At 32.9% G+C, this 16,361-nt stretch overlaps 1 protein-coding gene across 2 annotated transcripts in view; it reads right to left on the bottom strand.

The window, feature by feature from the left end:
• The window catches only part of LOC148618746 (uncharacterized), a 230,942-nt gene that overhangs the window by 62,800 nt on the left and 151,781 nt on the right, over positions 1 to 16,361 (bottom strand). For both annotated transcript variants that reach the window (XM_088577926.1, XM_088577925.1), the window contains exons 118-128: positions 15,215 to 15,412; positions 11,657 to 11,966; positions 11,013 to 11,429; positions 10,502 to 10,625; positions 9,033 to 9,127; positions 8,408 to 8,593; positions 6,732 to 6,912; positions 6,180 to 6,346; positions 5,459 to 5,586; positions 3,926 to 4,172; positions 2,414 to 2,585 (exon numbers count right to left, since the gene is read on the bottom strand). In XM_088577926.1, the coding sequence (XP_088434052.1) occupies positions 2,414 to 2,585; positions 3,926 to 4,172; positions 5,459 to 5,586; positions 6,180 to 6,346; positions 6,732 to 6,912; positions 8,408 to 8,593; positions 9,033 to 9,127; positions 10,502 to 10,625; positions 11,013 to 11,429; positions 11,657 to 11,966; positions 15,215 to 15,412 (2,225 nt within the window). The remainder of the gene's footprint in view (positions 1 to 2,413; positions 2,586 to 3,925; positions 4,173 to 5,458; positions 5,587 to 6,179; positions 6,347 to 6,731; positions 6,913 to 8,407; positions 8,594 to 9,032; positions 9,128 to 10,501; positions 10,626 to 11,012; positions 11,430 to 11,656; positions 11,967 to 15,214; positions 15,413 to 16,361) is intronic.

Raw genomic sequence — 16,361 nt, 5'->3', positions numbered from 1 at the left:
ATAAAACCAGTTTGATCTAAGTCAATAATTTTATCCAAAACTTTTTTTAATCTATTTGCAATTGCAGCAGAACCTATTTTATAAATTGTGTTTAATAAAGAAATTGGACGCCAGTTTTTTAAAAAGTGGCGTGGTTTATTTCCTTTTGGCAAACATGTTATTATGCCTTGTTTTTGAGTTATAGAAAGTTGGCCTATAGTAAAAGCATGATTTAAAGATTTAACTACAAAAACTTGCAAGTCTTTCCAAAAAAATTTAAAAAATTCAGAAGAGAAACCATCTGACCCTGGTGTTTTATTATTTTTCATATTTTTTAGCGCTACTCCAGCTTCTAGTAAAGTAATTTCACCTTCTAATATATTCTGTTCCTCATCAGTTAAAACATTATAGTGATTATTTCTTAAATCATTTTTTAAATTTTGAACGTTGACCTCAGCATTTATATCTCTTTGTCTATACAGATTTTCGTAAAATAATTTAACTTCATTTAGTATTTCAAATTGATTTGTTACTACACTACCATCATCTCTTTCTACCTTGGGTATAATTTTACTTGTAAAATTTCTGGATTCTAGACCACAGAAATAATTTGTAGGCTTTTTGCCTTCCTCGATCCATTTAGCTCTTGATCTAATGATTTTACCTTTTATTTTATTTTTTCTTAAAGATTCTAGTTCCTGCTTCTTATTCTCCAAATTAATTAAAGAATTTTCGTCCAAATTAGTTTCTAATTGTACAATATCATTTTTCAACTGCTGTTCCTTTTTTTCATTTTCCTTCTTTTTATAACTTGAATAAGAAATAGCTTTTCCTCTTAATTCAACCAATAAGATTTCTAAAAACAACTGACTATCTATTGTAAATTGAATTTCAGAATTACTTATACTGTCAAAATTATCAAAATTATATACAAGTACTGCATATTGTTTTTTAATTTCATCAATTTTTTCTTTTATAGTGTTCACATCATATTCTTAATTATGAATACCTAAAATATGAGTTTTACGGTGTCGGTATGCTCTGAATGTGAATTCTGTTTCATACTGAGACCAGTTTTCTACAGTAATATTTTTAATATTTTTTGAAAATCCTTTCTTGAAATATAGTTTTTCGGGGTTCGTTTATGTAGAAAATCAAATTATCTATCTAATGATGCCAAATCTGAGACGGTGTAGTGGAGCAAAAATTTGTAAAGTCAAATTTATGTGACTATTGACCAAAAAATAAAAAATCCCATTTTTCGATTTTTTAAAATAAATTCTGACTGAAAATCTCTAAAGGTTACAGACCACCAATTCAACCAATGAGCATTTGGAATGTAGGCAAAAATAGTCCTACGCAGAAATTACCCCTGTTCCTCATAGTGCTGTGAAAAAAGTTCTCATCTCATTTAAAAAATTTAAACAGTTTCTGAAAGGAAAAACATTTCTGTACATTTTATAGGTGCATTTTGCTTCTTGTGATGTTAAGCCTAATCTCCATAATGATTTCTAAATATACCCCTATCTTGTGAAAACACTGGGATTTCCCATGCTATTTATAGACACATCACTTCCAGTGACCAGTACTGCACTGCAAGTCTGCTAACCCCACATGCCATTCTGAGGATTGTGAGCTGACATATGTAGAATCATGCTGATATATAGTTCTCTGCAGGTTAAAGTTAAGGTAAAGTCCAGAGAAGCCATTGAATATTGTGAAATTAGCATAGAAGCCTATGGGAAGTGGAATTAGTGGTTTCTAGCCTCTAAAAATCATCGAAAGAACCCCAGAAGTATAAATTGTGATAATACTAAACAGAAAATACCACATAAGCCATTTTTCACTGAAGCATAAATACTCTAGGGGTTTTGACATTGAAAAATATATCTATTTTAACGATTTTTCAGTGGGGTAGGGGTACATTTTTTTTCATTTTACCATAAAACCCTAAGTGTTACCACAACCTTCTTGGTACTATTGTAAAGCTGAGACATTGGGCTACATGATGATACATACACATGTCAGTTTACTTCGTTCTGTAGAAAGTAGAAGTTCCTTGAACCAAAAAACTTTAAAAATAGATTTTTTAAAGTGACCTAGTCAGAAAACATACATTAAAAATCTTAAAGTGGACACCAAAGCTGTGAAGTAATATGTTAAAGGTGAAAACGAAATGAGTCTATTTGGTGTATTGCATCTTGTTTGTTTGTTTGTTGGGGTTTAACGCCCAAGCAGCAATATTTCAGCTATATTCAGGCAATGAACATGAAGTGAATGATAAAGTGAACATGAAATGATGATGAAATGAAAAATGGGACGGGACACAATGGGGTCGAGAAATTTTGATTGCCACTGGAAATAGGGAGAGGTGGGTAGAGTCAGGCAATTTATTGCATCTTAAGATTGTGACCACCAATTGAACTAAACCTACCTCAAAATTTCAACTTGTATATCATACTGTTTAATACCAGACTCAGGATCATAGAAACCCCTCCATTGTGCTCCAACTTTAGCTGTGCTTGGTGAGTAGTCAACATCTGCAAATCCTGAGGCTGTCCCATCTATCACCTCCCCCGATATTGGCTCTGTTAAGTCCACGATCACTAAAAATAGACCAACCATATATATTGTTCAAAACAGTTCATGAAGCAAATCAGAGATTATTCACTCTGAAAGTAAACAAAATAATACCACATTTGATTAAAAGATCTTAAGGTTACTTGGGAAACAAAAGAGGTTGTTGGACTAGCAAACATCTTCAAGTTAAAAAATGGTTTTATTATGCTGTGGTTTGAAAATGCTGAAATATGGTTTACATGGGCGAAAATAATCGGAGGTCAGGTGATCGCTTTGCAGAGCATAGTGTCACCAATGGAAAGGATTGCCTAGACAGTGAACATTTTCAGGAAGTAAACCACAGTGTTTATGACATGAAAGTAACTGTCCACCTGGAAACTCAGTGAGTGACAGTGACAGTTCCTTGGACATTCTTGGAACTGCCCACTCCTTTGGTATGAATGTCAAAACTCAAATTATTTAGTTGTCATAGCACTGTTTTCACTTGTTTTTCTTTTTTTTATACTTGCAATTTTATTATTTTCATTTTGAACTTGACTGTCTTCCGTACCAATATCAAGATTAATGAAGGTCATCTCGACTCTATTGTCTTTGTTTACAGTGGACCGTCTCTCCACTTTTAGTACATTTTGCCCCTGAAAAAGGCTATAAGCTCCACTAAAAATTTGGCCTTACTTTCTGTGTTATACCACATTTTATTTTTATTTTATTTGTATTAAGTTCCCTTTTACATTTTAAATGTTGCGATAGTTCACCTTCATACAATATTTATTCACAAAAAACAGTTCAAACGGTCAGTTGGCTTTCAATTCTCCACTAACCAATGCTCAGCTAAAATATTCTATAACATCAAAATGGCCTGCTTACTGACAAATAAGTTATCAATAAAACATGCATCCATAATTGTATAGTTTTCTGAAGTATAGTTCTGGAAACTTATTTTCAATACAAAATTCTTACATATAAACCTTAACATTAAACCCACAGACTCAAAATTAGTAAGTCTCTTCCTTATCTATTAGATTGTCACCTGCAGGAGTTTCATTAAATTTCATGGTGTTTTTTGGAAGTTATAATATATATTCAATTTTTAGCTCAAAAGTTTATATTTGTAATGCTGGTTCGACCCTTCCTTTGACCTACCACCCCAATCTAAATGAATATCTTTCATATCCCTATTATCTTACTCTACATAAAAATAAATCAGCTCAAAAACTATATCTCATGAAGTCAGAAATCCATTAAATATGTAATGGTTGTATTATTATTTCTTACAGCAATTTGAAAAACAATCTTGGATATAAGAAAGATGTAACAATTTTTAAGTAATAACCCAAATATGTAAAAAAACCAGATATTAGCATACCTCCATTAGATATAGCAGCTACTTTCTGTTGTTCTATTGCACCATTATAAGCCCAGACAACACTATAGTATGTTTCCCCATGTACCAGGTCTTCGTTTACAGGCAGACAGATAGTATGGGCTGTTCTGCTTACTTCTGTCAGGTTGGCAATATCAGTTGTGTTCATGTCTGTATCGGAACTTACACCAACCAGATACATTGAGACCCCAGACTCAGGGTCAAAGAAATGTCTCCAGTTTGAACATAACTGTAAAAAGGAAAAATTGATTATATTTTAAACATCAGGGAAAACCAAGTTGCATGAAACTCAAATTTGACAAAATTCAGTCTTCCTCAAATGTTGTTTACTATAACATATGCCCATGACAGACAGCTGTTATATGTAAAATTGCAAATCACAACATATAAGTAGTCCAGTAAAGTTCAGAGGGCCAATGAATAAGTCATTCAAACTTTTTGAATGCAGGTTCACATCTTTGAATGACAATGTGTGTTAATATGTACATTTAAATTATACAAAAACTTATGAACTAATGACTATATAACATATTTTATGCAAATAACTCATTGACCTTTATTGTAATTCCACACCTTTGGGTGTAAAACAGCAGAAATATGTTCTTACACTCATCAGCTATTCAAGATCCAGGATTTCCCCCACCTTCTGTGAGAAATTCTTCATCTTTTCACTTGTTCTGTGCACTCCTCTTGTCAAAAGATGGAATTTCTCACACTTGTGGAAGAAATCCAAAATCTTCAATAAAGATTAGTGTAAGAACCTATCATTCTGCCTTCTATATTCAAATATAAAATTGTTGACTTCTAAAAAATATTTCTGTACACAATGAGAATCTGTTGTTCACATCAATAGCACTGTCTTGCTCAGAAACTTAAATATTCAATTATTTTTAAAGAAACAAAAGGAGTAAACAATTTTTTTTCAACCTCCTTTCCTTCACATCCATTATGTATACAGTAATTGAATAAAAAGATACATCCAATATGCTAAAGATTGTTACAAAAGACTTGAAAACATGTGAAGGTCAAGAATCTCCTAAATGTACCAAACTGTGTAAGTATTCTTATAAGAAAATGCAATTTCAAAGTGTCCCGGTATGTCCTGTCTATCTCTTGGCAAGTTCTTTTTGTTACAGATCTTCAAAAATAAATCCCTAAAAACTAGGGCATGTAAAGCAGGGATAGGAAGTCAGTTTAAGTTTCAAAACAAACTATAAAGAACTCTAGAGGTTTAAAACTATTTTTTCCAACGTTAAATCTCAGCTGAGAGCAAGCTTACAAAAAGGACAGGTCACTCAACATTCATTTAAAACCTTTTATTTGACTGTATGCTCTTGCAAGCATCTAAAAATCATTTTTTCCTTTATGTAAACATTAACCCAAGCACAATTCTTCTAGTTTCATTAAAATCTATTGAGTTGTTAAGAAAGAGTATTTAACAAGAATTCAAGTTAAATTATCTCCCTTGAAAGCGTCTACAAAAGCTAAGTCATTTGATTGATTGTTCCTCCTTACTGATTGGTAGTCTTTTGTAAATTGTAGGTCTGTTCCCTGTATTGGTCCATCTAACACCTGTCCAGGTACAGGTGGAGTTTTATCTACTATAATAGCCTGTGCAGCTACACCAATTTTTCTTAAATCAACTGTCAACAGAAATATAGACTTTTTAGGTACTTTTATATACTAAGGTTATATGTTGGTGGATTTGTTGCATTTCACCATATTCATTCCTTATTCTATCATACTGTTTTTAGAAAAAAATATTTTGCTTTAATTAATTTTATAATTTAGATTAACAGTTGTAGAAGTGATTACAAGTAAGCTGTATCTTTCATACTTTATCAAGTTCAGATTAATGGCAAAACCAACCTCGTTATTTTTTATGATTTGGTGGTTTTATCTATTTCTTGGAAGGCTTGATATTTTGCAATATTGGATCATGGGATGGTGCGATATGAACTAGTGATATGAAAAATTTACCAGTGTTGTTGGTTATTGTGTGGTTGTAATGCACTGACCTAAAGTAAAGTGGCCACAAAACGTGAAATTGGAATATTGCAAAATGTAAACTTGTTTTATTTAATTTCAGCATCATAACAAACTGACAGAGGCTTGTTTGTAGTGATGCTAAAATCAAATTACTCAAGTTGATATCTTGTGATATTCGACTTTCACTTATTTAGAAACCTATAAATCTTATATCTAGTCTAAAACAAAAGAAGTATTCAATATTTACCTGCATTGATGACCTTAACCTTAACCCAAATAGGTACTCCATCTGTCAACTTCACAGAGTACTGTATGTTAGGACTATAGTCCATCCTTTTCCAGTCCATCTCATCACAATCTCTTGTAGAATGTCCCAAACATAAGTCATTATATACTATACCAGAGTGAGGATCCCTGTAATATTCCCATAAAGTATACTTTCATAGAGAAATTTAATATGGCTTTTCTGTCAAGTTGTTCTTTAAATTTTCAAAGCTTGTGCAGAACTTGACAGCAAATGAATGTAATTCTGAAATATGATTTTCAAGATTTACCAAAGCATGATATTTAATCTTTACCAATTGGGTCTATAAGAATTTGATATTTAATGGCTTCAAACCAAGTGAAAAATTGAATACCCTAAAAGCTCCTCATGTATTATTATTCAATGAAGGGTAAAAAAACTACAGAATGATATACATGTATCACTCATTAATATCACACTATTAGAGATGTGATACATTTTCATATCTAACACGATTATTTTGAAGTTTATAAATTTATAATGCAGCTGATCTACCTGGAGATATGACAAGCTTTCAACAAAGGTAAATCCTCCATATATTCAATACAAAATACACCATCAATCTCAGGTCGTGAGTTATCAATGGTCAGAGGTGTTGAATGACATACTGTTGTTGCCAATGGCCCTCCATACTTCACATCATTTAATACTGTGACAGTGGCAAAGTAGTCACCATCTGAAAAGTGAATCATATAAGAGAGTAGTGCACTAGACATGATTCTTTATTCTACATAATTTGCTTTGCATTCAGTGTGTGAAAGTAATTTTACAGATATAAAACTACAAATCTTCAACAAAACCTATAAAACATACAGTTTATTGAGTTAAATAGGTTAACAAAAATAAAACGTTTTGCACTTGACATTTTAAGACAAGATTTCTGAAAAAACTGAAGTATTCAATTCACCATTTTTTGCTACATTCAGAAACACAGAATAGAATAACTTCCATCTTCATGGAAAAATTACTTTCAACACAACCAAACTCCAGTTATGACAGGCAAGCAGTAAGACAGCAAAATCTATGTCCTATCACAGTTGGACAACAATCAAATTTATGTCCTATCACAGTTGGACAACAATCAAATTTATGTCCTATCACAGTTGGACAACAATCAAATTTATGTCCTATCACAGTTGGAGAGGAATAAAGAACAAACTAAACAATAAGTTTGTCCTAATGAAAAAATACTGGAAACATTACAAGGATTCATGATTCAGAATAAATGCAAAGCAGGGTGCAGCATGATATAGCAGAGGTTAAAGCAAGAACAGCTGGGGCATATTTGGACACACCATTCAAACTTGAAACTGCATGGAATTTTGATTGCAATGAGATATTTGACACAAACAAGTATTAGACAAGAATAGAAGCGGACCTTTTTTGGCCTCTTAATTCCTAAATGGTTCCAGTCACAACCTCTAAAATCAATCCAAACCTTCCTTTTGGGGTATATGCACCAAAGTGTTCCATGCCCTTTCACAAATCAGAAAATGCTTTTTTCTGGTCCCTTTGTGGTCCCCAAAGTCTTACTCAGCTTGTCAAAAGCCCAAAATTCAATCCAAGCCTTCTTTTTGTGGTATGGTGCCTAAGAAAATAACTTCAAAAAGATCCATTTGCTGTAAGTCAAGTTATTGTCTGGGCAACAGATCAGGAAAATGCATGCCTTTACAGCCCCTCTTACATACATGCTTTAAGTTTTAACCACCAATATCAATCCCAGTCTGACCTTATTATAGACAGACATGTGCTTTTACAGGAATAATATAATGCTAATTTCTTTATTTTTGACTGCTTTTTTGCCATTAATGCCAAAACGTTAGGGGTCAGAACTTCCAAAATCAATACCAACCTCACTTACTGGTTACAAAATTTCAATAAGATTGAACAACTACGTTCAAGTTAGCACACGAAAATTAAATTTCTTATGACAACAACCAAGATGACATCCCCTTCTATTGCACAACTACACTCATTTTGTTATTCCTTTAAAGAGTTAACAAATTTGTGTATATTACCTGGACTTACATATTTTTATGATTCCTCATGACATCAAATATTAAAAACTAACAATTAACAACTATAGAAATATATGAAGATAAAGAAGAAAAATGTAAAAAGATAGATCAAAATGAATGCATTTCAGGTAGAGGTTATCATAAAGAAATGACCTGGAAGTTTTAAGTATGGTTCAGGAAGAGGGCTGACCATGGCTCTTAATGTCCACTGAGATACATCAAACAAATGTTTCTGTGGATCATGATGAGGATGAACTTCATCTCCACACTCTGTCAAGCCAACATGCACTGTATAGCCCAGTATTCCCGACTCTCTGTCAATAAAACCATCCCAGTTCACTGAAAAAGAAGATAACATTCAGTTAATTCACGCCAAGGAAACACAGAATAATTTAAAATCTCATTAAATTTAGCAAACAGAATCAATTTTATATGCTTCCTTTGGTGGGGGTAATTAAAAACTCATCACATTTTTTACCCATGTATTTAAAACTAGGTATGCTCACTTGTTGATATTCCCTGCTCCCCTCCATAGAACCTGAAATATTCATTCAGATAAAAAACAAAATACAAGGTGCAAATGTGATAAAAATGTGAAAATTTCATCAATTCCACTGAACAGTTTTAGAGGAGTTGCAGATTAGAACTGGGGATGAACAAACAGTTGGACAGTATGATCACTATACCTCCCACTTTTCAAGCAGGGGTATAATTAGAAGAAATAATTCAGTTCACTGTACATGTATAATGGTCATTTAATTTTAAAAATACAACATACCTGCAAAGTATCTGTTTGCTCTTGTGTAGCGCAAGTCTGACATGGGAAGTGGTCCATTAAATACTGTCAGTGATCCTGGACCATCCACTACTAGTCTGTTCAATAGAGTAAGAACAAAATGGATTTGTAATACAGGGGAGAAGTACTGTGATCAGGATTATAGCTTCTGTATCACTCTGAAACTTAACTTTAAAATTCCATAATTCAAATTATCCTTCTATCTAGTATCTCCCTTCCAGCATCTTTACTTATGTTGTCCATATAACTTAAACACAATTTAAATTCTATTCAATGTTGAAAAGAGCTGTGCTTTATGAACTCTGAATTTATAAAATCATTAAGTTGGATTTGGCTTCTTAAGTAAGCCTCAGGCAACAATAACTTAATATTTCAATTTTCATAAAATAGTGTAGAGCTTCGCTTACTAAGCTATATGGGCAGGACTGAAATTGACAATGGAGCACAAGAATTCAAATATTGTTTGCAGGCGTTACATGTTCACAGTTCTACATGAACATTTGTCTTGATAGAATCTTAAAGAGATCAGAGGAACAACCGAAAATGATTTCAGAAAATTAACAAAGAAACAAGAAATTAGAAAGATCCTATGTAAAAAATGAATCGTAATGGTAAATTCTGGATTCATAAAAAAATGTGTTTTAAAGCAGAAGAAAATCAGCTCTGAATTACACAAAGAAAGTATTAATATGTATTTTAAGAAAACTTTTGAATTCATATTCAAGTGATACTTTTTAAAAGAGATATTTAAACAGGAAATCTGTGTGTGATGACTCATTAGTGATAACCCCGCTTTCAATCGCAATATCAGAAACATAAACAAAGTCCTCAGTAAACAGGAATTTGTTGTGGAATTTTTCTGAAAATGAAACTTTCAAAATATGTCAAAAATAAGCAAAGTCCAATGACAACAGGAAGTTGTCATCAAATTTTTCCCACAAGAAAAATGTGTTAAAATTTTAAGCCCCTGTAATTAGTAGTTGCTGAGAAAACTGTGACAAAGAAAAACAGATAAGGGTAAAACAATCCTTGGTAAACATGAAGTTGTCAAATTTTACAAAAAAAAAAAGATCCCACCATATGGTATACCTTCAGGTACAATGTTTTAAAATTTCAAGCTGCTGTGATGAGTAGTTGATGAGGAAACTGTGAGTGAAAACATGGACAAGAGTAAAATAGTATACTCCACTCTCGAAACAGGGGTATAACAAAATCTTCACATTAGAAAATGTCTCTGACACTGTATTAAAAAAAAAAAAAAAAAAATGACACTATTCCCTTCTACCAAGTTTCTATGTCTGTTGCCTTTCAATTTTAATACATGTATCCTACATGTGCAGTAAAACTTGTTTATATTCCAATAAAATTTCTTCAGTCATCTTTACTAATTTTCCTCTACTATGACAGACCCATATGAAGCATTGTAAGAACTATCAAAGTAATGTACAAACCTATGGTTAATAATTTTAGGGTTGACACCTTTACACATGAGTTCCCAGTCTTTTCTATCATCAGGTATTGATTTCAAACAGGGAATTATTTCTACATAGTCCGCAGTGGCATTGGAAATTGGACCTGAAAAAGATCAATATAGAAGGCTTACTGTCACTTATAATCTACAGTAAGATAGTACAATGATTTCAACCTAGATGAGCAGACAATATGAAACTTATTCTCTGACAGTATATGTTGAGTTTAGAAATGTGTCCATTAGACATATATGCAACTTAAAGAATATTCAAACTAAATGTCTAGTAAAAGTGCATATGTTCATCATTTAATCCATCATTAATGTTACATATCAATACAAATTCCCATGAAAGGTCAGATATAAACAAATGTGAAATGGTATAGCAGTGAAACTTATGGCACAAATAAATTAACTGCAACAAAAACTCAAATAAGTTCAACAGAAGCACAAAAAAAGAAAATACAGAGCAGCTTCCTAATTCATTTCCATACCTGTTTCTGGAGTAGTTGTATCAACAATGACTCCTTCTGTGTTGATGAAACTCTCATATCCAAGGACATTAATTACTCGTAGATTAAAGTAGTATAACTTATTATGTAGAAGACCTAAATTTTCATACACAAATTGTTTAGACTTTCCTATTCCAAGTCTCTCATAGTGCAAGTAGAGTCCAGACTTAGATGTTGTATAATGCTGGCCTTCAACAGCTTCCATCAGTTCACACATTCCCTTTCCAAAGTCATAGTTAAAACTCATACATTTAGTGGTAGGAAGATCAGCACATGCCCTTGCACAGTCCCCTGGGCCATTCTTTGGTGTATCAGGAGCAGCTTTAGGTCCAATCAGTCTGCCTGTGACAGACCCAGCAAACAGCTGGGCTAAAACTTTCAGGTTAAATGGATCAGATCCTAAAGTTTGAAGAAATATATTGAAAAACAGTAAAAAAAGTAATTTAGTTTCATCATTGAATTTGCATTTTGTGTTCACACTAGGATTATATATATATATATTGATTTTATATTTTGATAACTTTGTAAAAGCAATGTAGAGAGTTATTTTCCATTGATATGATCTTTATTGACAGTAAATAAAATATCACAGGTCAGATTTAAACGGAAATTGAGAGACTATGTACCTAGATTATTATCTTCCATGTTATGATCTAATTCAACATCATCCCAAGCTTTAATCTGGTCACCATATATATCCTTCCCATAGCCTGTGCCAACCTGAACTAGCTGGAGGTCAGAATCCTCATAAACCATGACAAAAGCCCTAAGTATCTCTGGATTACTTGTAGATGAGAACTCTGCCTGGAATCTTCCTCCTGGTACAGTGACATCGTAGGTAGGTAAGCTACAATAGGCGGCTGACCTTTGACCCGAGTTGTTCTCTGCTATAAATGTGAAGTAGATTGGGACACCAGTGCCCTTATTTTTCAAAGGCTGAAACAAAAATTGATTCAATTATAGAACAAATGCAAATTGTTGTACACAGAATCATGAAAAGAAAATAATGTACAGAGTTCTTTACTTGTTATATTGTTACTGTAAAGAAATATACAAGAGAGTACTTGTTATATTAGTAAAGGAATTTGAGCTTTTTGTGCCAAATTTCGTGCTTTTTCAAAATTTCATTAGTTAAAGAAATGGAAATAATAAAATAAGTTCTTCTTGAAAAACTATTAATTTGTTGGTTAATTAAACTATAAATTACTGCCCAACAAGAGATATTTAGAGGCATTACAGTTGAACCTCCATATGTGGAACTTGAAAAAGCTGAAACCTCAGATAACTCACATTATAACAGCCTCAACAAAACTGCCATTACTAAAAAAAAAATTACCTTTGATAACTTGAACCTCAGATGAATCAAAATCTTCTGTAACTCTAGGTTTTTTACCAGTCCCATTAAAATATCTTAAAGGCTAATCAACTCTGAAGAATTTATTTATGTAAAATGAAATAAAAAACTGGCCTGACTTTTGCAGTTATAATTTTATCAATTCTGTAGAAAGGATGAACTAAAACTGGATAATAATTTGAAATGTTCCCTATGTATTAAAGGTAAACTCTATTCACATTGACATGCTGGTCAACAGAACGACAATGGCCACCAATAAACAATAGGTGATTTAAACTGTAAATGAGTGGACCATATCAAGTGAATCTCAGGTGTTTATTTTTGCATTCTCTGCAGTCCCGTGAAGGTCCGGGTGTCAAAAGAATAGGCCTGCAGCAGTGCTAAGCTTGTCTTAAAAGGTGACTAAATAGTGCTCAGAACCCTAGCTGGGGGCTAGGACACTCTGCCCACAGAGCAACTGGGTTGTGTGCCCCAAGTGGTGGAATGGGGTACCCCTGGCGTGTTACATGCTGGGGTTGTCAGGCTATAATAAGGAAAACCTGACAGCAAACCATAGTGGTGCACCGTGTTGAGAAAGATGCCACGTTCTTCGCACGTTAAAAAAACCCTACTGTGGTATTCTTGAGTAGGAACCATAGGGCTCTGCCACAGCAGGCTAAATTGCCCGACCCTACCCACCTCTCCCTATTTCCAGTGGCAATCAAAATTTCTCGACCCCATTATCCTTGTGTCCCATCCCACTTTTCATTTCATCATCATTTTATGTTCATTTTATCATCCACTTCATGTTCATCGCCTGAATATAGCTGAAATATTGCTGCTTGGGCGTTAAACCCCAACAAACAAACAGCATTCTCTGCAAAATTGAAAAAAAATAATCCTACAAAAGTCGGGTCAGTTTTTGATATAATTTTACATTAACTTGATGTAACTTTTCATATCTAGGGGATGCTATACCTTAAAAATTGTCTACATTTATAGGTTGGTTGTCTGTAGTCAGAGGGAAATTAGTGGTGTAATTGAGGCCATATTTGTTGAAATGTAATGATGAACCTTAATCCAAAAACACAATCAGTTTGTTTTTACAACCTTCAGGGTAACAATTGTAATTACTTGTTGACACCTTAAGCTGAATGGCCAAGTGTACATGTAAGGCAATCAACATGTCTATTTAGTACAGAAACAAAATCAAATTAGTTCTATCATACTTCAACTAAGTCCAAGGGCCATAACTTCTGTAAAAATCTATTAAGTCTAGACAATAAAATCAGATCTATCAAGCTTCTAAATTTATATAAAAAATGATAAATGTTATATTTGATAAGAATATTTTTTTTTTTTAAAATGTCGGTTTCAGCAGTGAATTTGATGTGTTACTGTAGTAATGCAATCTATGATTTTTTTATCAAAATATAAAATAAATAAGTTTATTTCCTTAAATGAATCTAGTGGAACTATGCAATTGCAACATAACTGGTATGCAAAACACACACACATACACATTGACAATCTTTGTGGTCATAAGCTTTAATGAAGGCACATGCCACACTTTTGAAAATGACAAGTTTGCCCTCGGCAATGAAACAAAATATCTTAATCACTTATAGATAAATTGAACTTTCAATAGCACCAGCACAATATCCAAAATAGATTCCAATACCACAAACTGTGATTGATAGTATTTAGAAATGTGACTTCATTGTAGCTTATAACAAACACAGAGTTTTCAAAAATTATTATCAGTTTTGGAAGCTAAAATGTCTTTGCACAACTGGCTTAAGACAGATTGTAAGTCTTAGAGATACTTATTGCTTGGGTTATCAATTGTTTGTTTCCACACCAATGAAAACAACAAAAACTGGTATCCAACAAATATTAAACCACAATACAGTTATAGGGACTATATCAACCTTATCTCCTTAACATCAGTAAATGGTCCAATATGGCAGTACTGAAATTATTTCTTTGATGTGGAATAATCCTTTACAATTGTAAATGGTCCAGTAAGTCACTCTCCATTATGAACCTGATCTCCTTTGAAATGTCCTGTATGCACTTTATGGGCTATTTTTACAGTGGATCTCACCTCCTTCACAGCAAAGGAAGGTCTAATGTCAGTACAGAAACTATTTATAATATAAACCTCACCTCCTTCACAACAGTAGAAGGTCTAATGTCAGTACAGGGACTATTTATAATATTGATCTCACCTCCTTAACAACAGTAGAAGGTCTAATGTCTGAACAGAGACTATTTATAATATAGACCTAACCTCCTTCACAACAGTAGAAGGTCTAATGTCTGAACAGAGACTATTTATAATATAGACCTCACCTCCTTCACAACAGTAGAAGGTCTAATGTCTGAACAGAGACTATTTATAATATAGACCTCACCTCCTTCACAACAGTAGAAGGTCTAATGTCTGAACAGAGACTATTTATAATATAGACCTCACCTCCTTCACAACAGTAGAAGGTCTAATGTCTGAACAGAGACTATTTATAATATAGACCTCACCTCCTTCACAACAGTAGAAGGTCTAATGTCTGAACAGAGACTATTTATAATATAGACCTCACCTCCTTCACAACAGTAGAAGGTCTAATGTCTGAACAGAGACTATTTATAATATAAACCTTACCTCCATTACAACAGTAGAAGGTCTAATGTCTGAACAGAGACTATTTATAATATAGACCTTACCTCCTTCACAACAGTAGAAGGTCTAATGTCTAAACAGAAACTATTTATTATATAGACCTCACCTCCTTCACAACAGTAGAAGGTCTAATGTCTGAACAGAGACTATTTATAATATAAACCTTACCTCCTTAACAACAGTAGAAGGTCCACCAAGTTCATATTCATGAAGAACATCAGACCCACCAGGAACAGTTCCAATATTAAGAAAGAGTCTAACTTTACAACGATCATCTTCAGCACGAATTGATATTTCAAATTCTGGCTCTGTGTAGTCTAGATATGGTGTCTGCCTGACAGAACATACTGCTACAGATCGTTTGCTCTAAAATGTGTTAAAACTATAAGTTAATACTCTAAGTCAGCAAAGACTAGGCGAAATAATATATCCATAGGTCACAAACCCTACTATATTACAGTTAAGCAGTGTTCAAAACTCATTTTTACAACCTGGTTGCCCAAGGAGAAAATTTGGACCACCAAAATATGCATAATATCAAGATTCGGTGACCCAAACCTTTATTTATTGAAAGTTGCCACAGAAAATATATGTCCATTCTTTAAACTACTGTTCCTTTTTTTTGTTTAAGGAGAAACAAATCAATCAATGACACAAAAAATGTTAAAAATTACCTAAACCTAGAGTTGAAATTACCATTTTCATCATATTTTATTTGTTTCTACCTGTGAAGTCAGGTAAATCATAGGTAACAGGTAAGTAATATGTTTAATATTTATTGAATCAAGCTGGTTATGTCACTACTGAAGTCTTATTCCTTGATACAGTCTATGAAATATGCACTGGCAAGTGAATTTCAAGTATTAGTTTCAAAATAACAAATGAAAACATCTCTATTGTCACAAACTTTCACAGGCTGCCATTTTACCATATGGGAGTTTTTAAGTACATGTACTCAATTTGGGATTCACATTTTCAGTATCAAAATCATTTTCAAAGCTGGTAAACCAAATGTTTTACCTTTTAAAGGAAATTAAACTAAATTAATCAGATTTCCTGCAGAATAACTAGAAAAGCAAGTTTACAGTTTCTGAAAAAGATGGGACATAATGACTAAGTTTATGGCACTTTTTCAGTCTTTACCATATAACAAGCCCAAACTCAAAATTTTGAATGAACTTGTACAGTAATCATTGTCTTGTTAGCCGAGTTCTACAAACTATGGTTGTTGGGCAGGTAATCAATTTCAATGAATGTTTTCCGGTCTAACTGTGCTTACACATCATTAAAATATTGATGAAAGTTTTTTCACATT

The sequence above is a fragment of the Perna viridis genome, chromosome 4, assembly GCF_037379345.1.
Source record: "Perna viridis isolate PV_CMFRI_1.1 ecotype Kerala chromosome 4, ASM3737934v1, whole genome shotgun sequence".
NCBI classification, from domain to species: Eukaryota; Metazoa; Mollusca; class Bivalvia; order Mytilida; family Mytilidae; genus Perna; species Perna viridis.
This window is presented reverse-complemented; position numbering and strand designations above follow the sequence as displayed.